General features: G+C 45.6%; 6 protein-coding genes across 6 annotated transcripts; 2 read left to right on the top strand and 4 right to left on the bottom strand.

Moving 5' to 3' along the window:
- Window positions 1-69: 69 nt before the first annotated feature.
- C8R40DRAFT_1100161 (Poly(A) polymerase central domain-containing protein) lies at window positions 70-3,200 on the top strand. The gene is made up of 14 exons (XM_046227884.1): window positions 70-180; window positions 234-362; window positions 531-789; window positions 870-1,035; window positions 1,090-1,179; window positions 1,232-1,370; window positions 1,433-1,505; window positions 1,561-1,681; window positions 1,732-1,870; window positions 1,936-2,198; window positions 2,249-2,372; window positions 2,426-2,495; window positions 2,551-2,606; window positions 2,671-3,200. Exons 1-14 carry the CDS (start codon window positions 164-166, stop codon window positions 2,852-2,854), a joined length of 1,830 nt encoding a protein of 609 aa, XP_046087555.1. The 5' UTR covers window positions 70-163; the 3' UTR covers window positions 2,855-3,200.
- C8R40DRAFT_1100155 (mitochondrial genome maintenance MGM101-domain-containing protein) lies at window positions 3,201-4,489 on the bottom strand. The gene is made up of 5 exons (XM_046227883.1): window positions 4,156-4,489; window positions 3,954-4,101; window positions 3,775-3,903; window positions 3,640-3,717; window positions 3,201-3,589 (listed from the first exon to the last, which is right to left on the bottom strand). The coding sequence occupies exons 1-5, from the start codon at window positions 4,481-4,483 to the stop codon at window positions 3,529-3,531; spliced, it is 744 nt and encodes a 247-aa protein (XP_046087554.1). The 5' UTR covers window positions 4,484-4,489; the 3' UTR covers window positions 3,201-3,528.
- A 1,265-nt stretch (window positions 4,490-5,754) lies between these two features.
- On the bottom strand, window positions 5,755-6,837 carry C8R40DRAFT_1042905 (uncharacterized protein; the record flags this gene model as incomplete). Its single annotated transcript, XM_046224121.1, has 3 exons — window positions 5,755-6,290; window positions 6,348-6,641; window positions 6,669-6,837. The coding sequence occupies 3 exons, from the start codon at window positions 6,835-6,837 to the stop codon at window positions 5,755-5,757; spliced, it is 999 nt and encodes a 332-aa protein (XP_046087553.1).
- A 5,340-nt stretch (window positions 6,838-12,177) lies between these two features.
- C8R40DRAFT_1068770 (uncharacterized protein) lies at window positions 12,178-13,311 on the bottom strand (the record flags this gene model as incomplete). Its single annotated transcript, XM_046226036.1, has 1 exon — window positions 12,178-13,311. The coding sequence occupies one exon, from the start codon at window positions 13,309-13,311 to the stop codon at window positions 12,178-12,180; it is 1,134 nt and encodes a 377-aa protein (XP_046087552.1).
- A 269-nt stretch (window positions 13,312-13,580) lies between these two features.
- Window positions 13,581-14,948, bottom strand: C8R40DRAFT_1160250 (putative GATA type transcriptional activator; the record flags this gene model as incomplete). Its single annotated transcript, XM_046229988.1, has 2 exons — window positions 13,581-13,885; window positions 14,012-14,948. The coding sequence occupies 2 exons, from the start codon at window positions 14,946-14,948 to the stop codon at window positions 13,581-13,583; spliced, it is 1,242 nt and encodes a 413-aa protein (XP_046087551.1).
- A 10,386-nt stretch (window positions 14,949-25,334) lies between these two features.
- Window positions 25,335-25,671, top strand: C8R40DRAFT_1169573 (uncharacterized protein; the record flags this gene model as incomplete). The annotated part of the gene is made up of 2 exons (XM_046231394.1): window positions 25,335-25,514; window positions 25,564-25,671. 2 exons carry the CDS (start codon window positions 25,335-25,337, stop codon window positions 25,669-25,671), a joined length of 288 nt encoding a protein of 95 aa, XP_046087550.1.
- Window positions 25,672-26,873: the final 1,202 nt, after the last annotated feature.

The raw sequence follows: 26,873 nt of genomic DNA, 5'->3' as shown, positions 1-26,873 counted from the left end.
GCACAGACCATGAAAGTCACATGATTATTCTGACAGGGTCGTCCGTCGGTGCTTGCCGGGTGCTGCTTCATTCGCTTCCTTTCCTAAACACACTCATCACCATCTTTCGCCTGTTTCCCCTCGGTCCTTGTCCTCAAAGAACAAACAAAAGAACACCTTCAAGATGACCAACGACCGCGGGTATGCATCACCGCAAGATTTAAAGCGCAAGCTCCAGCTCAAACCCTTGGTAGTTACTTGGGAGTTACCCCTCCCATTTCTGTAGTAGAATCCACCGAACGAGAGAAGGAAGTGACATCGACGCTGATGGAGGAACTTCGACGGCAGGGCACTTTTGAAACTGATGAAGAGGCGCGGACAAGGTGAGCATTTTATGCTATCTTTTCGTACAACCTTTTCCTCCCAGGGTTCAGAACGCCGAGAGAGGACAAGGATTTTACTACATCAAATTTTTCAAAAAATCTTTATCGTCTTTTTTCCTGCCAGAAGCTCGTCAATTTCAATTTGTCAGATTACTGATCCAGGTTTAGAGAACTCGTATTAGGTCGTGTCTCCGCTTTGGTCAAGAAATTCGTTCAAAAAGTTGGTATAATGCGAGGTTTATCAGAATCTGCAGCGGTCGCTTCTGGTGGCAAAATCTTTACGTCTGGATCGTACCGGTTGGGTGTTCATGGGCCTGGCTCCGATATTGATACTCTTTGTGTGGTCCCAAAACATGTTTCGCGGGATGACTTCTTCGAGTTTTTTGAGCCTATGTTGAGAGAGTTTGACGGGGCAACCGAGGTAGCCGTGCGTATCATTCTTGTCTTTTCGGCTGTCAGCACCGTCATGAGTTGTGTCCCTGCTCATTTTTCAAAATACCTCTTTAGGGTGTTCCGGAGGCGTATGTACCTATCATCACAGCAAACATCTCCGGAATACCGATGGATTTCCTGATGGCTCGGCTGGCATTATCATCAATACCGGAAGACCTTTCCCTGCAGGATGATAATTTGCTTCGAAATATAGATGAACGATGCGTACGGAGTTTAGGAGGTACGCACCTCTTTCTTCTGTGTAGTCGCCCACTCGAATTTTTTGCCTTTGCAGGTTCTCGAGTGGCAAATGAAATTCTGCGGCTCGTGCCTAATGTCCAAGTTTTCAGAGATTCGTTACGATGTATCAAATTGTGGGCGCAACGTATGTCCATCAGTATTCTTGCCCTCTCATCCACCTCTCATCCATCTCTAAGGACGAGCTATCTATTCAAATGTTAACGGTTTCTTTGGCGGTGTGGCCTGGGCGATGCTGGTTGCCCGAATATGTCAATTGTATCCGAATGCGATTGCAGGGGCAATCGTCAGCCGGTTTTTCATCATCATGTACCAGTGGTGTGTGCAAACTTGCGTGATCACGGTTCAAACCCAGCGTCGGTACCTAATAAATACCTCAGGTCGTGGCCACAACCTGTATTATTGAAACAAATCGAGGAGGGCCCTTTACAGGTCAAAGTCTGGAACCCAAAAGTATAACATTTACCCCTACTTCTTCCCACATTTCATGCTGATCGTAAAATTCTAGCTCTATCCGGTGGATAGGGCACATAGAATGCCGATTATCACACCGACATATCCAGCAATGTGTGCAACTCACAACGTAACAGCTTCAACGCAAATGATTACGACCGAAGAATTCAAGAGGGGTAGTTATAGTCCACCAATAGTAAACGACGTTGTGCTCATCATAGTCCAGGTGCTGACATTGTCGACAAAGTTATTGTTGGCACTGCCCAATGGTCTGAACTCTTTCTTAAACACGACTTCTTCCATAAATATCGCTACTATCTGCAAATCATTGCTTCGACAGGTGATGCAGACTTACAGATCAAGTGGTGCGCTCTAAACATATCTTTCCCTTCTTCACTTTCGCATGCGGACGCTCGCTCTTTCTTATCAGGTCTGGAACAGTGGAATCACGTATACGGCAGCTCGTCATGAAACTTGAGTATGTCGATTCCTTGATTCTCGCTCATCCTTTCATCAAGGGCTTTGAGCAAGTCTGTTACTGTATTTCGGAGGAGGAGATTCATGCTGTTGCTAAGGGTGAGATATCGGAGACCATCGCGAAGCGGAAGAAGGAAGACATAGAAGGCAAAGATGGTGCAGGACCAGTATACACTACAACATTTTACGTTGGATTAGCAATTGAACCCAAACAACGTAATGTCTGCCTATTTCAAGCTTGTTGGGTGCTGATGATGTATGTATAGCTGGTGCTGTTGGACCACGGCGACTTGATATATCATATCCGACTACCGAATTTACTAAGCTTGTAAAAATGTGGGAGAAATTTGATGAAGCGACAATGGGAATTGTAGTGCGAAATACCAAAAGGTTCCCATTGGTTGTGATTGGTGCCCGCAACTCAAAATTCACGTCTTTTATAGCTCTCTATTACCCGACAACGTATTCGATCCTGGTGAGCGTCAGCCCAAGCCAGCGGTAAAACGAACAAAGGTGCAAATTGGTTATCATGCACCCAAGCTCCTATGACTGATAGATCTTCCTAAAGGGTGGGAAGTCAAGTAATACTTCCCCAGATATGCCGAGCAGCAAGCGTCCGCGAACGTTGGTTTAATATTTCCTTCCATTCAGCCCTCCGTCATCTTGTAATTCGCTATACGTCTTATAGGTCCAGCAATCCTCCTACGAAGGATGTCCCCGCCAAGGCGAACGAGAATGGGGCCGTACCTCCCATCACGCTAACTCCAGTCATTGAGACCGCAGGCGCGTTCGCTCCAAAGGACTCATCAGGTATCAAGACTCCTCAATTACCTTTTGGTGAAAATGTCGCCGTTGCCACAGGTGCCCAGTAGAATGAAACAAGACAGACTCCGGATCTATGAACTACAACTCAAAAGCATTTGTAAAAACCTTCATCGTGGTAAATGGTTCATTCATGCTGTTCATTTTACAGGAATCATACGGTGTATTAACTTACAGGCCATGGTCTATAGGCTTTGAACGAGGATACTTACAGTAAAGTTATTGATTTGCCTTCTTGCCTTCTTCCCCTCGTTTTCACCTTTACATCCTCTTTCCTTACTCATATAATAGCGAATTCGACTGATCATTGTATATCTTCCCAACGAATACCTGTATCATATTCAGATAACCTAACAAACCAATTTTATTGTTGCTCAATGCTTTCTGAATTATATGTGCCGAGTATAAGAATTTCATGGTAAGGAGAGTTTATCGGAGTGGGGATCAAGTTAGCTTGGCCAAGCCCTCTAGGAGGAATGATTAAAGATCAAATTTTGCGTGGCAAAACCTCGCTAGATTTTCCCTCATAGAGGGACGGTTACCGGTCTAGGATCAAGTACAGATACGCCAGGATCCACACAATGTGCCTACTGTAATTACATCTGTTGTTCTTGTTCCAACCCATGATTAATTTCCTTTCTATAGCTGTTCAGACATACTGATGTGTGCTAAGACAGCAGTGGATCCATGAGGCTAGAGAAGTAGCAGGCAAAGTGAATCGAAATCATGACTCCTGGTAAGGATAGCCTAATTTCGGTTGGTCTTTGCGACGCCATAGCTTCTTCCTGTTTCAAAAAATGAGATAGTTCAAATAAGACTGGACTGAAGCACGCACTTTTTCTTGGTGGGTACATGCTCCGCAAAGACTTCTACACAATACTTTGCTTTAAATTCACGAATGAAACGAGGATCCCTGATTGCGAAAATCTGTAAGTATAAGGGAATTTAATAGTAATTGTTTGCTACACACCATAACTCGCTCGCAACACCAAGATCCTTGCAACACCTCATAAGAGCATTACTTTTGCACGATTCTGTAGCGGTTGGTATTCCGGAAGGGTCAAAGTATTCTTGCTCTCCTCGAGCTATAGCCACCAAGCTAACGAACAGAGTAAACGACGGTGGTGCCTTCTGGTTCAAGGTACATACCGTCCCTGACACACAAGTGCGTACTCTCTGCTGACGACCTTCGGTCCAACATTTGTCTCCGTACGGGGAGCGAGACCCCAACCTCCTGGACCGAAAGCCTTGTTTAGGATGCGGCGATATTTTATTTCAGGCAGGTAGATTAAACCGTCTAGCTTTCAATCTTAGAATATTGCCGACAGCTAACAAAAAAAATTACGCGTACCAGGCTTAATTTCAACGTCTAAAGGCTCCACAGGAGCCATAAGCACTTCTGCAACTTCCTTAGCAAATGCTTGCTCAGAAAGTCCATGGTAGCTCTTGGACCAATCTGTCTTCCCGTCATTTATTTGATCAGCAATACCACTTGGTGGAGGTATTTCCGAAGCTACTTTGAATTCTTCCTTTTTCACAGCATCAGCTGGCGTCTCCGTGGCATAGCCAGCATTTCTCTGAGTATGGATGGGGACCAGAAGTCGACGTGGTGAGGTGAGTCCAGTAGAGCCTCTATTTGTTCGTGCCGCCACCCGTAGCAACCGACTTGCTAAGCTCATGGTGGGGAACGGTTGAAAAATATCACACACACTGCAATTTATATCGTATCATGTGATCTGGCGGCGCGTCGGGTCTCGCCCGACTATACTTATAATCGCAATTCCATTCGAAGCGCGCACCTATGTACAGTACTAGCTAGTAGTTAATGATAGTAGGTAGTGATAAAGTATGCACACGGAAGACGTTCAACTTTGGGTCCATCATCTTGCTATCATCAGTTCAAGTAATCTTCTAGGGCAATGTCATCAATAATCAAGTACTGCTTTCTGCAGTAGTGTCTTTTTTTTGGAGCATTAGTACCTTGGGGCAGACGTACATCGTCGCCTCCCTTCTTGCGCAAGGTCTAGCCAAGCTTTATCACCGTTCTCCCAGAGGAAATGCACGACACTGCACCCACGCCGTCAAGGAGCATTTGTGTGAGACTCCGTATCGACCAGTGTTGAAGGCTCTTCTCCGTGAAAGTTAGAGGCTTCCTGCATAGAAAAAATAAATACATACCATACTGCATAGACCAAATCTAGTGATCTATCATAGCTAACAGGTACATACATTCAAGATAAGCAAGAATCGATGTGTGCAACTCGGTGTTTCATACTCAATTCTTTCCTTGTGTTTGGGATGTCGACAGTGACAGCCGGCTTCGGAGAATGGTTATCGACAAAATCCGCATCCACGCGGGCTCGCTGCACAGGTCCAATTTGCAAATGTGAATGTGGAAGAATCTTTGAGAAAGGTATAATCATTGCTGATATTTGACAAGTACCACCGATCTGTTTGAACGAGCTCAGAAAGGAAAATATCAAGTATAACCTTTCTCTACACAGCCATTCCTTGAAAAGCTTCTGCAACGTCGACCGCACATCCAACCATCTACTACACTCTCCCATGATCTGTTGAGTGTTAAGTGGCGTGAAGGGAAAGAGCTTGTATCATCACGATGGCCGGGGTCTCTCCTCTAGATCTTTGATGGTGATGTAGTTTATGACCTATAAGGTAAAAGAACCGCCATCTATCTTCAAAAGTGGACTTTACAGATCTTGGTTGGACAGTGGCCAGGGTCATGGGTGAATTTGAGCAAGAGTTGAACACAATGTGGTTGAACGACGACTTTGGGTCAGAATGGACGCAACAGTACACAGCGAGTTATGGCATCATCCTAAAGCACATACAAAATATGACTGAGTACAGGACTAGACAGTTGTGATAGTGATACTGACTTTCGGATACCAAGCCTTAAATTTTGGTTCCAGTTGGCTCCTTAGCAGGCAAACTACTCGTTTCTCACGACAGAATCCGCAAAGGCTTTTTGGGTAGATTTAGCATAGTCGGCCGCGGGAGAGGATGAAGGTCCATAGCCGTTTTCCAATTCTCTTATTTCTGCATCATTTTCCGTGGAAGACGCTTGTACGCCCGATGTTTTGAACCATGCTCGAGAAGCATAAGACAATCCTCTCGCAGTTAATCTAGTCCCAATCCACTGAGCTAATGAGACACCGGGAACAAGACCCATGACGTCTTTAACATCCCAGAAATCTCTGTGGTGGGTTATGCGGCCCTGTTCGTTGAAGGAAAAACGTGTGATAATGCGGAGTTTGAGATGGAATGGGGAAGGAACGGTTAAGGATGTACCGGGAATTGGTAAAGACGGATGAATGGGATGGGACGAAGGTATCTGAGAGCCTGGTGTCGGCGGAGCAGATTCGGTAGAATGACTGAACCGAGCTGCTGGAGTCCCGGAATCGGAGTGTATACTAGGAAAGACAAGGACATTGAGTGTGTGTTCAACGATGGTTTTGCGATGCCCGTCTGATATTCAGTGTTGTCAACGAGTTGTAGTATGTGAAGCAAAGAGATGACAATTACCAAAGCTTTCGGTCTCACAAATGTCATCAATTTCCGTCCAAGCTCGCAACGCATGAATCCATGGGCTGCTTAGGTAGTCTGGAACTTGCAGACGAAAGAAAGAGTAAACTACCGCCAGTGGACGAGGTACATTTATTACGCTCAGCTGGCGAGAAATCCGTAGGATATCAGTGAGCATTGTTCGCGAGGTAGTAGTTACCAGTGGATTCTCATATCTGAATGAATTATAAATCCATGATGCCCTAAGTTTATAGTTTCGGGAGCTTACACTGTGAGCATAACGATCAGTGCTTACTCTACAACGAGACAATCATAGCTCACTCGCACTGGCTTCATAGAATCGTTCGACAGCATCGTAGGAGGTAGAATGCTCTCCATAGACCATTTCGCAGATTTCCAAAGATGTTGAATGAAGAGAGACCACAGATAAAGTAGATTCTCCCGCCAAAGAAAGACGTTTGTACCGATTCCTGCTTTCGTCGATGTCCATAGTATTGCAACAACTTGAATGAACAGGTCTCAAGGTCCGACCTTGCGTCACTGTCACAGAGAAACGTGATTCAGCTTATTCAATGTCATATAATTAAATGTTCAACCGTTCAATTTTCATCCACCATGTACTTGTACATACAGTACAGTCCCCAAAATTGACTGAAAGTTTCAAATTCTGGAGTGTCAGTGGTACCTGGTCGTGTCTTTGCCTCATGTCTTCTACAATCAGCGTTGTCTTCATCTATTATCGGTATACCGAAGATCGAATCTTCAGTAAGTAATCTATCCCAATGAAACCTGATGGGCAACGGGAGACTATGCTCCAATAAACACAAGTTCACTTTGCGGAGATGAGTTAGGCTTTCTTTAGACTAAGAGTGAGTGTTCTATCGATTGAAACTAGTAAAACCTGAAAATGCTCAGCTGTTCAAGGCTGTTCGTTAGGACGTACAGCCCTCCGAATCTCGGACTTTTCGCTGCGGCAGAGAAGCCACAGATATCCTCCTCTGTTTTCAGGCTAGCATGTCATCTTGAGAACCACCGAAATGAGCGTCTCCATAGCTGAAACGCAAGAAATTGGATATCGTGACCATGATTTCTCTCGGAGGATAGCCTTCTGCAATCATCCTCGACTGGATCGGCCTACTAGCTTACACACTTACTCTGTGCAGATCATTGAATCATTGCCAAAGCCCGAAACATCCGTCGCAGCCTATAGATTTTTGAGTGATGGTCTCGGATTATGCATCCACTTATTGCGAGTCAGTTCACCGTTCTGCTTCATTTTTCGTGTCAAAACCTAACGCCCATGGACAAGAAGCTACGTGTACCTCAAAATCTTTCTTCATTCTAACCATGATAGGGCCGGGATAACGCAAGGAGGAAGAGTGGGGCTTTTAGGTTTTTACTCGATTCGATGCTGTTACTGTCAGTCACTCCAGCCTCTTCGTGACTCTTGGCGTCTCGCTCAGTGTACTCGGTTCCTTCGATGGAAGCTGTCGAACTGGGACTGCTATCATCTCCCTGTTCGGAATCCATGTTCAGCGTCCTGGGTTTTCATCCTTGCTTTCACAAGTATTCGTGATCGATGATTCTTTATGCGACCAGCTTGAACCCGGTTTGAACCTATGCAGGCTGTTCTATAGGTCAATCATCCCTTTACACTAGTGTTACACCTTTGACCTTGACGACTACATTATTGACGCGTCTCAGGCTGTTCGGTTCACACTCACATGAACGTACTACTACTAGAGCGTGCCTGCGCAAACTGTTTCTACCTCCCGAGATACGGGAGGAGAATCTTCCAAGGAAATGGTATCAAATAAGGCTACATCCAATCTACGTCCAACCGTCGTGTGACGGATTCCCTATTACGTATTTCTTCTTCCTATGTTATAACTTGCAAGAATTACCGCTACTGTCGAATCCGGATGACACGGCGCTCACCTTTTCTTCTCGCTTCTTCCTGGGCGGGGCCGCGGGTGACTGCACAACCCGGATTCTCGGAATCTATACCAGCTACGTCTTATCACTGGCAGGAGAAGGAGAAGTCCAAAACTAAGTACAGGCCTGACACCTGAATAAACACTCAATTCCTCCGTGTTCTAGTTGTCTGCCTTGACATGGAACCTTTCACGCTGACTCATGTTGACTATCCAGGCTTGTCAAAGCAAACAGTAACGGAATAGGAACACAATTCAAGCTGAACGTCCGTCGTAACTGTGAGTATATCAGACCTATTTTCTGTTTGAGTCCAGGCGATGGAATCTTGCCAGCACGCAGAAAGGTCGGCCAAATAAATCCTTTTTACGATCCCTGAAACGTTTGTTGGTATTACTTAAGTCAATCGGGGTCTGACAAGGTTGCGTTCAATCTTGGTGTAGCTAAGAAAAACCATGTCCCCAATGCTAATTTGTTCTAGCCCTCCCAGTGCATGTCAGCCATTACATCGTAATCATCCTTGCTGGTTTGCGGAGTTTGCTACTGTCTATGCTAGATCGGATTTATCCATGTACTACTGACTTGCGGTATGCACAACCGTTTGAAGACTGTGCCTCGAGGCTGCTTAAACCTCTTGCAGATTTTGGCTCATTGAAGTTTTATCGCGTGAATTCATAGAAGGATTCGGAAGTTGCCTATTAGAGATTGGTATATATTTCTCAGCTAGGATAATATTGTAACTGAGCATATGGCGCTAGTTGGATAAATGCCAAGTTGCTAACCCCCTGAATGAAGCTCCATGCATGTACAGTCTTGTACAGTCCGAGTCATAGCCTTGCCAGTGGGTATCCTTGGGTATCTTTGGGTGGTTTAACCCGGGCCGTCATATGAATAAGCCCCTCTAATTTCTATAGACCATACTTTCGTGGGCTTGTTCAGTGCTTGTTCTGGCCACGGACTGAGTAAGAACTGTAAAGAAAATGCACATCTGACCACATATCTTGTGGCTCATGTGGAACTTATGCACGTAATGTTATTCAATCCTTTTACCAGCTCAGAGTCGAAAACACTCCCTGTGTATTTTATCAGTGTGTGCGTGTGTCCCGGACTTGCCCATGGCCTAAGTTGATAGATGATTCAAATTCAGATTCTTCGGATGGATAGGTAGTGACGTCGTGATTGAGGTTGAATGGGCGCCTATTTGCCTTTCTTTGGAGACTGCGGGGCGGGTCATTTGTAAATTGTAAAGCTAAGACTTTTCGAGTTTAACTCTTCTCGCACGAGAACCGTGGCCGTACACAGGGTACGAATTTCGGGAATAAGCACTTTCGCCTGCGTATATTGACCAGTATGTACTTATAATTATAATTCGACCCTTCAAGTTAGAGGAAACGGAGTGCCTATGGGAAAAGTAGCGCCTCTGCAATCGGACTTTCACCTTAGTACTGAATTTGTTGCCTGCCAGATTGGGGCTGTATAGCCGTCGGTAGCGAAGGTCATATCCGGCAGCGCTATCTGGAAAGTATTCGCTTTCGCTGAGTTATCGATTAACCGCCACCGCTATTTATGAAGCCACGGCCGGATACTTTTGCCCGCATTCTGCACAAATAGCTCAGAGAAGAAAGAAATATATACCGTAGACTCTATATAGTAACCCCGGGTGCTCTGGGCAAGTTGGGTGCATTAGAAGCAAGCTCTGTAAGATTGCGGCACTATTCCTCGTAGTCGATGAGGTTACATAGAGGTCCGATGGTCAAGAAGCCCAATCTGAAGTGTCGTTTTACGGTACTCGAAGGATCGGAGAAGGAGAAGAGGTTTATAAAAGAATCTGAAAGATATTTCATCTGTACGGCAAATATCATAAGACTTGGAAGCAAGGTGAAAATTTACACGGAATCGGTACTAGGGGGGAGGAGCCTGTAGGAGCTTGTCGTTGACTAGGCACAAGAAATCTAAGTATATGACCATTCGGAATCATAAGACAGTTCGGTTGGAGGGGTAGACGTACCACTGGTAGCTTGTAGTATATACTTACACCCGAGTGCCGTTCGAATACCACCTGCACCACTCACTTGCATAGAGCAGAGGAGACCTGACTACTCCTGACTACTGCTAGTGATAAGTGTCCTTTTGACTGCAGATTCTTGTCAGAAAATAAACATGAATTCCGGGACGTACTAACTCCGCGACTAAGATTTGCGGATTCCGGTCGAACTCCAAAGTCCCCCCCTTTCAATTCCCACTCAGAAAGTTACATGACCTCGTAGTATTTCGAGCTACTATGTCATTTTTCATCACGAAATTGAATGTAACATCATGCCGCACGGGGACGCATACGACGCAGCTTGCCCTCAGACTTCTCACTTCAGGTCAGTTTACAGGAACAACGTCAAGTGCTACGTTGCTGTTATGTACTGGACGCTGAGTGAGGTTGTTTGACTGGTGCATATAGTATAAAACCGTCTTATCAGACAAGCTCATTGAATATTCAATGGCACAATTATCATATTGAGTTACCTCTCGGGATATTTCAAACTCAGAAGGCACCTGAAGGGATTTTTCTTTTCTTCTGGAAAAACGGTGTCAGAAATGATATTGGGCATTCCCGACATGCGTTGGAGCGCTCGGAGTATATGGTCATCGAAGTCGGGCACAGGTCGGTAGTAGTGCGTACAGAAACGCGGTACCTAGAGTGAATGGCGGTACATGCTTTATGGGAGTATTATATGGGTCAGTAAATACACTCGGAACTTAAAACCAATGTAATACTGCTTCTGGAAGGACGCTTTACCATACACAAAGCTGAATAAATTACAGCAAAGCCTAGGGAGTTCGGAACCTGCGGATTGTGTTACTTATCTCTGTTGTAGAAGGTGCACACATCTACTCATACGGAAATTCAAGTCGTAAAACACGAGATAAACACATACAGTATACCTAACACTACTTCGTACATAGGTAATTGAACACACAATACACACATTACATACAACAACATGAGGAGAATCGCGATGGGAAAACGAGAACAATTCCGACAGAGATATGAAAAGAGAAAGAAGAATAAGGAGCACGTAAGGGAAGGAAACACACGCGTTATGTTGAAGAAGCGGTGGGGCAGACGGATACATTCAAAAAGCAGAGAAAACAAAGGTAAAGTAACAACGATGTGAATGAAGAACCAAAAACGAGTAAACCGGCACTCACTCATAAAGTATGATACAATAATCAAAGAACCAAACATAAAAAAGGAAGAAGAAAAGCGACAGGACGCCGTAGAAGCACATAAAGAAAGAGCAAAAGACGCTTAAATGAATGAATATATGCAAGCCTATGTGCTGAGAACAAGGAAAAACAATGGGAGAAAGCGAAAGCAATGTGGCGCGGGTTGATAAGGGAACGAGAAACTAGAAACAACCAACAAACGAGGAAAGGGAAGGCTAAGGGAAGCCGTTGCGGTAGGACTTCGCAAAAACGATGAGGGCAGACAAAGGCAAACGGCGAACACGGAGCAAATAAAGGAAGCAAAAAGGAAATAATGACAATAGTAATAGATAATCAATAGATATGAGGCGAGATGGGAAGTGAGATGAAATAACAGATCGGTTGGTTCTGGATGGGACGAGGGATGAAAATAGAGGGATGAAGTGGGGAAACGGCGGAGTAGAGAAGACAAATAAATAATTCCAGACAAAATTGTCGAGTTTTACGAAAAGGTGTCGCGCATTTTTTTGGGAGCGAAGTAGAAGAACGAAGGAACAATAAAGATACGCGCAACGAAACGATTGCGAAAAAAGATAAATTCCAGGGCATAGAAAGTTCAAAATCCGGATTCAGAACGTCCCTATACTTGGAGTGGCTGAGGAAGGCCAATTGATTGACATAACGAATATCGCATGGCTCAAACCCTCTCTCCATGCAAGACAGATGGATCCAAGGTTTCGTGCATCTCATGCAAACCACCCAGGCCCATATGCAGCTCATCCATCGACCCACTCACGCTGACCAGCACAGTATCCTCGCCTTCGATTTCAGGCAATGACGCATGCACTGAACGAGCAGAGAGAAGGATGGAAGATGCGCGCGAAGAATGGGCCGAACTTGCAGAGCTCGCGGAGTGCGTCGAATAAGCAGACGACACGGACCCACTTCGTTCACGAGGAGTGCCATACATCATCCTCTCTTGACCTCTCGCCTCCCTGGAAGCATTCAGATACGCTTCATACGGGGTACTGGTACTTATAGTGTGTGATTTATTGCGTTGGCCGCTGCCAACAGGAGCAGTGAATTCTCGGCTCAAAGAAGGTGGCATTAACATCGGAGAAATTTTTGTACCAGCGGAGTCTGGGTTGACCAAAGTTTCAGGCGAAGAGGATATATCCATCAATGTGCTCGTGCTTCCATTAGAGCTCCCCGCTGACGCCTGGGATTGAAGGAGTTGAGCCTCTGCAAGTGGACTAGGAACCATGTTCCCCGGCGAACCGAGATGTGGGGAACCTAAATGTGGAGAGCCAAGGTGAGACGAGCCTAAATAGGGCGAATTGGTGGAGCTGAGTGGGAGTGGAAGGGAATGTGGAGTACGAGGGTGAGGTGAGGGAGATACCGAGGTGGGAAGACGATTATAGTTGTTCAGGTATGGAGAGTCGTATGACTCTGAATACCCCAGTTCTGGTTCATTGCTGTTACGATCGTACTCATTGTACTCAATATACTCGCCGCTGTTATATTCACCGTTCATATTGCCACTGTTACTGCGATACTCTGCGATATCGGAAAGCGGTGCATTGGGTAACCTGATACCCGCTGAGCTTAATGGCGGTGAAGGTGAATTTGAGGGAGTAAAGTCATTACTGTTGCTGTTATATCCTGAATTCAAACCTAAACCCAAATGCGGTGGCTGAGGAGATAAGGAAGGCAACTGCTGGTGACCAAGCATTCCTGCTGGAGAGTTGAATGCAGAGTTGTTTGCAGAATTGTAGATTGAAGCTAGAATCACACACGTGTAGGGGGAAAAGAGAATGAATATGATCAGCATTTTGATTTTTGACACAAGCGGACATAGAGGGATATAATGATACAAAAAAATACAGCGTCTTTGATAGATGAAGAAAAGAGAACGACAACAAAGGAAATGAAAAGCACAAATATAGGTATAAATATGTACGTGAAGAAAGCACAAAATGAACGAAGCGCGGAAGGGTGAATGGTGATGCAGGTATCGAGGATTGATTTTTGGTATTCTGTAAGCGTATCTGATTTCGCTTTATTTCTTCTTTATTTCTTCTCTATGATAATGTACACGGCCTAATTCGATGCCCGTTTTGTCGGTGTCGCTTCTTCGGGTATAATCGGAGGAAGGGTAAGTTCAGGATGGGTAGTATCGGGCGGAGAGTTCGAAGAATGGGAGTGATGGTAAGGCGACGCAGATTGTTGATGGTAAGGAGAGCCGGAATGAGTGTAAGGAGAACCGTAAAGTTCAGCGGGCGGACCGAACGTCGGTGAATCGGTAGGAGGCGAAGAAGTGACATAGCCGCTTGTTGGGACGAACGAGGACGAGTCATACGAGTATTGCATTTCAGGTTGAGTCGGGTATAGTCGAGATGGTTGTGCTGATTGCGGGAGAAACCGGAAGATGTTGGCAAAATGTATAAAATAACAAAAGAAAGAGGAAAACACAAAAACGATAAAAAAAAGATGGAAAATGGTGGGTAGGTGCATCAAGAAGAGACGCTCACCATTGTCATCCCAATCGCTGCCAGAACCAGCACTGCTAGACACACTGCTTCGTCTGTTGCCCCGAATTCTTCCGAGTCCAACATCAACACTCTCCTTCTTTACCAGACTCTTTCCCGGGCTTTTAGGACTCGTCTTTCCGTTTGCTCCCGAGCCATTCGAAAGAGAGTTTTTACGAGACTTGCCACCAGCCCTGAGCTCGTCAAAGCGGAGTGGCCTTGGTCGAAGATGAGTGCGCTCGTACAAACCACACTTGTTGCAGACAATTTTGCCTGGATTTAGTGTACTCCGACGCCAGGAAGGAGGCTCAGTAGTGTGACAATTAAAGCACCGTCGGCGCAGATACTGAGTTTCCTTGCTCGCTGCATCATCGGTATGCTGGACAGGCGGAACAGGGTGCAAGTGACCATATGGGCCCATAGGCATGCCAGGCATTCCACCCATACCCATATTCGGAGCCGGCAACATCCCGGAAGACGACGGGCCGTAGGAAAGGTGGTGTTGCGAAGACTGCTGGTGTTGTTGAAGATACGGATTGTGAGGAGTTTGGTAGTATGATGTCGGGCCGGACGGACCGTTAGATGGAACGACAGTGTACGACTCTTCGTAAACGTCGTATGTAGGGGGATATGAAGGCGCATCGTGACGAACATAAGGAAAGGTAGCGCGACGAGGCATGGTTGGGTGTGAAGATGTTGGTGGCAACTGCGAGTGTTGTTGCTGCAATTGTTGTTTATGATATTCCTCTTCTTGGCCATAGAGTTCTTGGAGAAGACTGCCTCGATATCCAGAGGGAACACCGACATTCCCTTCCTCATCGTATATTTGTGTCGGTGAAGGGTAAGGTAGATCAGCCCGCGGGGACGGCGTTCGTGGCGCAGACGAGTCAGAGTACGACGTGTAACCGTCAAATGAGAGCGCGTCCATGTCGGAAAGCATTTGTAGATGGAAAGAAGTAGAAGCGCAAGGCTGGCTGACTTGAAGAAAACGTTAGATAGAAAAAAAAAGGTCGCTTCTTCCTTTCGGGTATTCGTCCCTTTGGTTATAAAGACCCGCGACCTTTTGAACCCTTTTGCATTTTGCCGTGTGAGCCCTGGCTTTGGGACCTGTTTCCTTTTCTGGGGTGGGACAAACAGTTGAATTAAGAAATTGGTTATTCCTTCTTCCTTTGCGCCCTTTCCGTATTTCTTTTTCCCCTACCGCTCTTTTCCGTGCGCATGGCGGTGCTACAGACAGCTCTCTGCTCTCCCAGCAACTCAAAAGGTGATACAAAGGTGATACGTCCACGGACAAAACTCAAAGCAAGCTCTGGTCTCCGGGGTCAGTGGGAGTTGTTTTTCTGTACGTACAGCCAAAAAAATACAGAATGTAATCGAGATCTGCCACTCCACGACCACACAAAGGTCCAGGATCTCAGATGCGATAAGGACGCTTTCCAATTGGAAATGGTTTGTTTGTGCCCGTTTCACATTATTTTTTTTGTTTATTTACGTATATACGTGACCGTTCATGCGGAGACCAAAACCTTATTCAGGGACAGTGAGTTCTCGGGGTCTTTCAGGTGACCCCAGACTGAACTGGTTCTCCCACACACCATTCCTTTGGTTCGGCGGTGGAACGAGGCTGGTGAATACCACCAATGACCTACAACCTCTACTCAGTTACTGTACCAGCCATGCAACGTTCGATGGCACTCGGGCTGTGTGTGTGTGTACACATTATGGGCCTGTACAATTAACAGTACCGGTACAGCTCCATTGCTACACCGTTTGCCTCTACTCGCATCGTTTCCTCAGAAACCTGTCCCTTCTCTACATACATGACACTTTTTCTATATCGACCTTTCAGTTTTCGCTATCTGCACCACTTCAATGCTACTTGTATTCAACTCTTTTAATAAAACCGGGCTGTGTGCTAGTACAGCTACAGCCATATTGATTTCCTTTCCATCTTTAGCCATCCAGTGACTCTACTGAACGATCCGTCCATCCTCATACCTAGCTAGGCAGGCAACATCAAGTTTATCTCGGCCGGAATGAATCCTCTCCTACGCTCCCAGATCGTTCCTCTATTATAGATCACTCTGTGTGGCGCCAGATACAAAGCTTCGATTTCCTGGTACGTCGCCTCTGAAACTGTTTGCTACCCGCGTCTTCATCGTTGGTCATTCAGCTTCAAGTTTAGCCTCGGAATGAGAAAGCTTCGAATCCTTCATACGTCTTGCATTTGAACTATCGTTAGTATATTATTACTGGTAGGTCGATTAACGCGTCCGAGTTCTGGAATGCTCTGCTAATGAGAACGGGATTACTTACGCCGGATTCTCCAGGAAATCCTCTTGAACCGTTCGAACGTTTGAACACGGGTCCGGTAACTTAACGAGAATCCAGCTATAGCCTTTTGCAAACGCATCAACCAAAGTAAATGTCGTTCACTAGTCTACTACGGACTTTGATGTGCTACTGCAATTTGGTTGGATCGACGATTCAGCAATGATACATCAATCCACATAGATCAACCATCGCTCTCCTCTATCCAGTTTCAAGTCTCGGTCTCCATCTCTGCCTTTCTTTTCTGCGTGTTGTCTTCTTTTAGATTGTATAGTATCTTTCTGATTTCTGACGATATTCTCTCCGTGTCCTGTGTTTAGACACCCTTCAACGACCTGCCCAGGACCCACTGAGTAAGTTCGTAGGTGTCTTATCGTCGTTGGCATTTAGAAATTTACAAAACTCTCTCACAGGGAACCTTTCATTCGTTCTCAATTCGATGCCGGGACTCTCACAGAAAACTTCCGAGCACCGACAACCGAGCACCGAATACTAAGTAATTCACCGAAACATTCACCCCACCAAAGGAAGAACGATGAGCGAATGCGATTGAACGATTCGATTTCATTTATCGACAGACACGTTAATGAGCACCGAAGACTATGTAGCTTACCACCTGGTGTACGTAGACATCGCTTGCAATTTCTCAAGCATTGAGTACCGAAAAACTCGCGAGTTCCTTTGACACAGACCTTCCAATCCATTTCTAACGTTACTTGTTTCCGTCTTGATTCTAGTGCTGGGATGACCTGGCAATTCCAAAGATTCGAAGATCCAACCTTGAAGAAGAAGTCAAGCTCTGCCTTTCTGCCGTCTTGATGCAAGCTATGACTACACTCGCATGGCTATGGCTTTAGCTTCTAACTCTGCTCAAGCTATGCTTGTGTCATCGGCGTTGGAACGGTGTTTATAACATCGTTCAACATGTATTGATATCATCGCTAGACTTTGGTTTGTGGATACATCGATTGGTTATTGATATGTGTACTTTGCAGTGCACTTCACTCAAGTCGAAATCGGGTATATCGGTGTAGTCAATATTATACCCTCGCCGCCACTTACCAATATCGACTCTCTCGATTTTCCAAGGCGCCTAAAAATCCCAGCCTTCCTTCGATTCGATTGCAGACCTCCACCAGTCAACATCTCAAATATTTCTTTTGGTTCCATTTTTCCATTTTCATCGTATCGTCATTTATTCATTTGCAAGGAGGCTTAATTAGCTTAGGAGGATCCTGGATCGCGATACATAGAGTAGTACATCGGAGTCAGCGACGGCGACGGATGAACTATCTATCTGTTCCTCCGTTTCCTTATTTCCTTATCGGAGCCTCCAGCCTAGTATGTAGGGCGTCATATGGGCTGATTAGACTCGTCAAACCAGCCATTCTCGCGCAATTTCTTATCGTCGCGCCTAACGATCGCCTACTAGCGTCTGCGTCGTAATGAACTCGTACTGCCTTAAACGAGGTCACAATACCTTGGGGCCCCGCGGGGGGCCTGAAAACCGCGCTTTGAAGCCTTTCAGAGGTCAGACCAGTTGTTTGCAGTGGTCAGACCTGGTCAGAAGACTTTCGGATTCGGGACATGCTTGGGAGTCTCCTGTAACAGACCTGCTCTGGACCAAGCAAGACTCCGGCATCTTGTTTGGAATCGTTTCACGCTAATAGCAATAGGCGTAGTCTCTGTCGTAGATGGTTTGACCCTGGCTTGACCTTCAATCTCCCTCCCATTCTCACAGCCATCGTCAACGAGGATATATTCTTGCGAATTCCCCTCCGAATTTTCGTCCGTCGGGCTCTCAATTAAATTTCGATCGCGAAACGGAGGATACGAAATGAGGAGGCCAGCGTCGGGAATTCTCCGGACTAGAACTAATTGACCTTCGGAGTCCTCCCACCTCCACAGTCTCCCGATCGCTTTTGGCATCTGACCGCCAGACGACGTCGCGATCGACCGACCGGAAAAACAAAGGAAAATGTAAGTGACTTATGCAGTCAGTCGACTTTCTCCAGAACCAACACTCGATGGTTTTGCTTGCTCTCTGTATTTGTGATGATTATCCACCGAATGTTTACGAACTGCTCGTGTTATTGCCACAAAAACCTTTTTAACCATTGATCCTGAGTGGCGCGACTCCTATCGATTTACGGAATCAAAAGACAAGAAATTTCCTCTTGGAGCTGTGGCGCATTTCTCGCGCTCTCTCAGATTCACTATTTCGTCTGCATCTTATCTGCTTTCTTTATCGTGTGGAGAAGCCGAATCCGCCTCTATGTAAGTAGGCTGCCCCATGCAGTGCAATGCTTGAGAGATATTAAAGTTGTTGATTTAGGCAGCTCACTAGGTATGTACCATGTCCATGTAGAATTAGTCTTTTCGGTTTTGACCTACCCTGGTCAAAAGTTGTTTTTCCAATAATGTCCCTGCTCGGATTCGCGCTTGCCGATCTTGACCCTTACGGAGGACCCCACTCATGAACCCAGCATGAACCACAGCAAGATGCCGACCGCCTCTATTGCTTAAGAGATGGTTGCTGTTTTGAATCCTTGCCCCTTTCAATCGTTGTTCCTACCTCTGAACAGAGAGAGAAATCGACGGAATTTATACAAGAGAAAAGAGGAAATTGTGCTGCAGGTCCAGGTCGATACAGACAGTATTGCGTTGCAATAACCTGTTATGGCCTGCTCGCGTAGGCTCGCGTACTTCGTTTGCCCGCTAGTACTATCCCGCAGGGGGAGACACATGCTGAAATTCGAGAGATCCCAAAAACCGTTGGGGTTTGTTTGGCATTGCCTTCTAGTGCCGTACAGCCGCTTAGCCGAACAATGCCGGATCCTATTATGGTGCTTGATTCACTATTGCGAATTTGTGCAGAATGTCTGATACTCTCATTGGAGTGCCACAGTTATTGCAGTAAATTGCAGGTTTCCTATTTCAAATATGTAAATGAACTTTGGACGAAATGATCTCCGAGCTCTATATCTGGAGGGGGGCATAGTTGCAAAAACAGAAAGATACAGAGCATCAAGAGTAAGAGCAGATGGAAGCCACGAAGCATCATCGCATATCTATGCTATACATGCATCAAGGCCGTATCGAAATCGGATGCAGTGAGAACCTGGTGAGGACACGATAGATCAGATAACTAGCATGCTACGGCATGTCTCGGCTGTGCGGCTGTGCGGCACGAGAAGGTAATGCCAAACAAACCCCAACGGTTTTTGGGATCTCTCGAATTTCAGCATGTGTCTCCCCCTGCTATCCCGGTATGGTATCAAATTCTTAGAACTGTGGCTGTTTCACGGTTTCGCCATCCAGGATCCTGGCGCGCAATGCTATTTTACATACGAACGTGCGACAGGAGGGTACAGATACATGTACCGTTGTTGTTCCCTCGTCCTACTTACTGAGACACCCCAGGATACCCCATATGAAGTGCACGTCTACCTTCGTCACCAGCCGTCGCCCAATACAAGTTTGGGTCTGGATCTGACATTAGGACTACTAACTAAAATATGACATCACAATAGTTTCCTCCTCCCTTTTCTCCTGGAGCTTGAACTGTTGATATAAACTTACCCTACAGACTATTGCGTCTTCACAAAGGTTCGAACCTACATATGTATGTGGTATATGTATTCTGAATAGTTGTGATACGATGTTCTTGGCATATTGATAATTAGGAAGGAGCAGAAAGCAAAAAATGGGGTCCGTGAACCCTGGTAAACGCCCGATAAAAACCGCCTCGTATGTATTCAGAGCTAGCAAAGGCGGTCGAACACTAACCTAGACAAAGCCGGTGCACAATCGTACATAAACCAGCACTTTACAGCGATCGGATGCATTGTAAAACAAAGAACGGCAGATATATAAAGGAGCCTATCTTCAATTATTACTAGATTAACTCCGTGGCACTGGCAATTCTACGCTATAGATACACAATACAACCAAACCTCGGAGAAACTCGAAGTTTCCGTCACTGTACAGAGATGACATGCATGTGCATGAGTTCTCAACGAGTAGTAAAAGCACAAGAGGAGTCCCGAGTAGCCCTTCTTTTCCCTTTAGACTCAGAGTAGCTCATAGTATAGTGTGAAATGGAACCATCTTAAAAATTAATTAATGGGTCTAAGCGTAACCTCTAGGGCGGGGAAAGGCGGGGAGGGCGGGCGCTCCGCTATGCTCCGGGATTTATGTCAGTATGACATAAGATTAAGGCACTACATCCCGCCGGCGCGGAAGCAACAACGGAACTTCTAAGCGTCTCGTACTGAGTCCTCGGCTTCTCTGGCTTCACGATATTTCTAAGTTCCGACTGCCATCATCGTCTCTCTTGACAGCTTCTTCACAACTTGTTGACCACGACTTGCACCCGACTCGTTGATGGCCGGTTGGGCAGGCGCCAACCTGCAAAAGCCTGCAAAACCTGGATAAAGATAGCGTTATTCCGCATCAAATGCGCTGAAGCAACTTTTGTAGGCTTCTTTCAGTGCTGTTGCTGGTAGGAGGCCAGGCTCTTAGCCAGATTTACAGGTTTTGCAGATTGGTATGGATGTATTTATTTCTAATAGCTTACGACTCAGACTGAATCCTAGTAAACTCTCATAAATCTCCCATTCCTGTGACGCGCCGCGCTGAATGCCAATTCTCCGTCTGTTGACTTTCCAAGGGATTAGGGACAGGGTAGTGGTATGCGACGACGTTGGCATATCAGTGCATAGGCGTGTCATTCGATTTTCGGATACCTCGGAATCCATTCGTGTCACCGACGATGTACTATTAGCAGCCTGTAGGCAACTTGAGGGCGATGATACTCAATCCTGGAGAAGGTAAAGAATTACGGCAACAGAGTGCGTTGAACGATCCATAGAGCGCCTTCCGACCGTGACCATCCCAAATTCACAGAGGCATCGACAATGAAGTTTTTGAAAAAGGTGAGTACTACCTACATGAACATTCAAATTTGTACAACCTTCGGTTCTAGAGTGTACATAGTACTGAGATAAAATATCCAGTCAGAGATCTAACTTACTTTTGGGGCTGACATTTTATCAACGACAACGTACTCAACATGATCTTGCTCCCAATCTTGTGTATACTCGCCGGTAGTATTATCGCATTCATTGATTCATGACAGGCTATAAGTATGTACAACTGTACAAGATGGGCAGCTTGACGGACGACTTAATACTGACTGTCATCGCATACTGTAAAGGTCGTATTGAGTGCTTAAGTACTCACGAGCGGCTGATGGTTGTGAGCGAGTGCGACCTGATTTGCGACTAATGTTCAACGTATCGACATTGTAAGTGTTCATTATCAGCCTATGTCTGCTTGTGTCCCAGCCACGGGGTGACGGATGACGACAACATCCTAATGTCAAGAGAAATAAGAGATGTCACAGTCGCGTGTGAATGGAGGCCAGTAGGAGCCCTAGCCAGTAGGTCGCAATACCCCGAGTTGTCCTGGCTTATCCAGATCCAATCATCACTATTGAAGCTTCTAGCTCAGTGATTTCACAAGAAGGAGGTAACTTGCATGACTGTCTGGCAACGCTCGGATAGGTCAAGACGTCTGTGTAAGTATTGGGAGCAGCATTCACCTACATTCTAACATGCACAAATCCAGGGATGTCAAAACCTGCCTACAGTCGATTCCGAAACCATAGAGAGAGTATGTCGCGACAAAGACTAGAAGAAGACTATCCTCCGCGAAGTTTTGGATTCGTCATATGAGAGCCATTCTTCGCCATGTAGCAATCACAAAAGCAAGGTCCAGACATCTCCGTATTGGCTCATATACTCAATCCTATCCTATCCTCATATCAACAATATAATATTGTTTAACATTTTCACTCCATTTCCATTTGCTTTCGTATCACTAGATTTACGGACCTTCCAAAAAACAGCTGACGGTTGTGACGGTTGGTGAGCGCAACCCCATTTTCATGACGGGTGACACGCTGAACGGTCTCGCGCGGTTCATCCCGCATATGTTCAAATTTTAAGTAACAACCTCTGAGTTCACAATGGTCAAGGATTTAATGTGACAGAAGATTAGATAAAGGAAAAGGATTCCTTTGTTATGCCACTAATATGCGCAGACTTTGCCTAATGCTGTAGAATGTGATTGGAAACGGATTATTTCAACAGTATGCTTCAAAGTTGAAACGTTCTGAGGGACACAAAGACCTACGTCATGTTTCGATACGATTATGCAAGGACTCGGAAGATCTAGACGCGGAATCCTTTGTATAGGTCGCGTAACCGGAGTCAGAATTCCCTCGTATGAACTCTGTAGTTTTTAAGTCAATGTAGACTTTGAGAACGGGAAAGGTCGAGGAGGAATGCCTAGAACGTTCAAATTTTCTTCCATGCGGAGCGTAACATAAAGTTCACATGTACCTGACGAAGCCATTTCTAAGCTTTGGCTGAGACGGTGCGCTCGGATCCTGGCCTGGAAGGGCGTTTGCGTGGACGGGGACTCGTGAAATATACATTGCAAGCGCGGAAGCTGAACCACTCATAGACTCGAACCAGTCTGCTGCTGAGAAGCGATATGCGGGCTTTGCTGACACCTTTGAGCGCCAGTTTCCAAAGTGTCAACATCCGAAGCTACTGGCTCGAGTCTAAACCACTCACCGTATATCATACTAGCTGCAAACTCGCTATTCTGTAAGATATTACTTCACCAAAAGATGGTTCTGGCGCCCGCGGCGAGGACTCAACTGGGGTACTTCGGGGATTCCTGTTCAACGAGTAGCTGTTATTATGAAGTTAGTTTTTACGGAAAATTCTCGAGCTTTCGTGAGAAATCCTCCAATTGTATTGATTATCTCTGCTTCAAGCTTCAATCACCATTAAATCCTCCAACCTCCGTCCTCAAGCGTCCAAAATTTCATTGAATTGCATCCACCATCTTGCAGATGCTCAGCCTTGCCTATGACACTATAACTATACTGTGCATATAGGCTGTCTCTCTTGATTAGTTTCTCATTGCACAATTAATTTAACTTCAGTTGTGTACTACACCAACTGAGAATTCATTCAGAATTGAGTCTTAATAGCAGTGTAAGTGTTGATGTAAATTGCAGAGATATTACTATAAGTACTACTAGATCCATAGTTTTTTGAATAACTTTAATAATTTTATTTCCATGAGTAACCACTTATAGTAAGTATCAAAGCAGAAAGTCCCCCTGAGAGTAGAAGCTCAAGAATATCCATGTCAATGGGGGAGGTATAGAGCACATTCAGAGGCAGTTGTTGCAATATTAGACCCATTTTCCTTGAAACACTACACAAAGTTGCTTGAGGTTCGACGTCGGACGCTTGACAACTCATCAATTGAAACTCCGGAATTTTCCGTGAAATCTGCCGTCATATGTTATATGTAGATAAGTCTTAATGAGTTGAATATCGTCGTTATTACGGTAAGTTGAAATCCTTCGAGCGGGCGGTACACCGGCAAGGATTTCAACTGCTATGAAGCCTACCGCTCGATATAAGAAACTTCCGGATCCGAAAAAAGCACAGCGAAATCGTTCGGATAAAGTTTCACGAGGAACTACTACATCCTCAGACCAATTAACATTTTTCAATGAGTGAGAGGTACATATCTGCGGGACGACAAGTCAGGCTCTCGGGAGGAATATTCAACAGCGAGCGAAGAACAGGACTTACTCATGCATGCATACTTCTACTTACTCTAGATCGAGAGTCTAAAGACAGTAGATCGGGTGAGATCTGCATCCGATTTGGCGCTCTGGTATTTTGAACGTCGACTTGGGATGAGGATTGCGCGAGCCTGAGGTGGCGTGCAGTTCGTCGGATGACGGATTTCATACTCGGGTTCTATTAGCTCCTACATATTAGCTTTCTGTAATGGGTGCAAAAACCGTAAGGAGTTGGTTCCACAAGCTTTCATAAACTAACCCGAAATATACCCAATATACCACATGGACGAAGCTGGGAAAGTTTTCAAACATGGAAGAGATAGATCTTGTCAGGTTCGTTGAAGAGAAGAAGGCCTGCCAGACGGGCCTTGAAAGTATTGAAGGGGGGAGATAAGCATGGAAAGTTATGAAACGGACCGCGTGTGGGTATTCAACCAGAGGAGTGCGAAAGATATGACAAGTGAAATATCTTGGCCCATGGGTTGTGTGCGCAGTCGTTTTCAGTGTTATCGAGCTCGCGCGATGAAGGCAACGAATGCGTCTGGGAAATACACGAGCGGGAGGTGAAGATGTCCTTCTGGTGTAGGATTCTGGTAAACAGAGGAACCACGCTCGAGGCTCGAAAGTCGATGAATGAAGTTAGAAAGCCAACAAAGGATTACTGTGATTGGCCACTTGCCACCATGGACGGTGACAGTAGTTGTAGGCGAGAAAGGCTTAGGGAAAGGACTAAGAAAGAGCGGTCGTATGTTCATCTCCGAATCAGTCCACGAATCCGAAATCCTTTACATCTCAGACGAATATTCCAGTTGTTCCCTTTCGATCGTTGAAGGACAAGTTGTCCTGTTGAGAATCAGAGTCTGACGATGAAACGGTTTTCTTGTTTAGGTACTACGTACTAGTCGACGTGGTCTTTGTGGGTGGAAAGCAAAAAGCAAAACCATGTACAGTCACGACACGTGTGTATCGGTTGAACGATTCGATTATTTCTTCAGCTCGACGGCCATGATCATTGAAGGACTGTCCCCAGGTCTTCTCCCTTCTCCTCAAAATGTGCAATACAAATCTCAAGTTCCAAACTCTTTAAGCGCATACACCTCCGTGTACAATTTTCAGACAAAAGTGCTTGAAGACGACGCCAAAGTCATTAGCTAGAGTTCTTGGCTATCTACTCATCCTTGCCCCCAACGATGTTGTGCGAGCAGAGGTCTTCAGGACAATTGTATCGTGCCTTAGTGATGAAGCTCTTTATGACCTCGGAGATACATATATCGACTTTTTCATTCGCCCGTGTAAGTAAGTTCCCTTTACGCCATCATGTCTCAATTTAGACAGACTGGCAACGCAATGCATATCTGTCTAGTCAAGAAATACAAGGGCCCCTGCACCCCAATCCTTTCTAGCCATTCCAGCCGGCCCTCTTTCGATGCTCTTAAGAAGCAATTGCAAGACGAAATACGCCAAGCGCCGGCAAACCACCAGCAGGCTAAGGATCGGGTGAGTTTAAATTTTTTGACTTTATTGCTGTGTCTAACGTCATAATCAGGCTCTCTACCGCGATGGGTACCGATGCGTCGCAACCAAGATTTTTCTCGACGTCCAATACTCTATACAAGGCTATCATGAAGATTATCAGGACACGAAAGAGCTATAGGAACACGGTACACCAGCCACGCAGTGCGCGCATATCATACCAGAATCCACATAATTTCAGACTCTCCGATGACAAAAAAGTATGTTGTTTGATAACTCTTGACTTGTTCCTTTACAGCAAGATTATACTACACCAGTGCTTGCTGTTCTTGAGCGTTTTGGGTATAATATCGACAATCTCAATGGGCCAAAAATCCACTCGCCGCACAATGTCATGACACTGATAGCCAGCGTACATGGTTTCTTTGACCAACTGTAACTTTGGCTTGAGGCTACGGTACGCTAATACATGATCCTCTTCTGATATGTGGCTGAGCAGGTAGTGATATTTTAGAAAACTCCCCATTGTTATGAAATAAAACATATTCTCCAATTTGATGCGGAATATCTCGCCCTTCACAAGTTTCACCACAACAGATCCATCGATCCCACTCCCAGATCCAGCACCTCTCGCTCTCCATGGCCCTTGCGCAAAAGTGGCACATCTATCTGGAGCTGGTGAATATATCGACCGAGTTCAGATAGATTTCGATCGTTTAGAAGTGTTAGCTGAAGATGGTGGATCCTCTGATGTTCTTTTCCATGCACTGTATCACTTGGCTTCTGTTCGCGTTGTTGGGGCCTAATGTCGACAACAGCATTCGCCTCGCACTCCTTCAACACCGTCGTGAACCATATGAGACTGGTCCTGCAAAATACCAGGCGCGAACTCTCCCTCACTACCTCACCTGAATATCAAAATCCAGCCATAGGCTCACTCTTACCGGATTGCTGTGTGGGGATATGGTCAGATATGGTCTCATTGATTTTCCGTGCCTCGCCTACCCGCGTACTCCCTCCTGAGCCTGTTTATTGCTTATCAAAACAATGTCGAGCCTGCAACTCACCCCTGTCAACCGGAACTCGTTCAGCGCTCACAACCTCGATGGTATCGTTCATTCTTCCTTGGGATACGGAAATATTGCTACATTCCTTTATCTTTTCCTCATTATCCTTATCTCCTCTCATCGGTCTTCCCTGCAGCTCCTCACGACTCGAACCAATTTCGGAATGCTAAGTTGGATTGGGAGCACATTGCATCCTTCAAAGTTCCTATGAGAGTAAAAACGACCTCACGAGGTGCATGTGCGTATAAAGCAGGTACAGAGCGGAGTCGAGGGCCTGACGAAGGCACAGCCTTGGGTGACTAGAGGTGTTGAGAAG

Source organism: Lentinula edodes, assembly GCF_021015755.1.
Source record: "Lentinula edodes strain Le(Bin) 0899 ss11 chromosome Unknown C8R40scaffold_13, whole genome shotgun sequence".
NCBI lineage: Eukaryota > Fungi > Basidiomycota > Agaricomycetes > Agaricales > Omphalotaceae > Lentinula > Lentinula edodes.
This window is presented reverse-complemented; position numbering and strand designations above follow the sequence as displayed.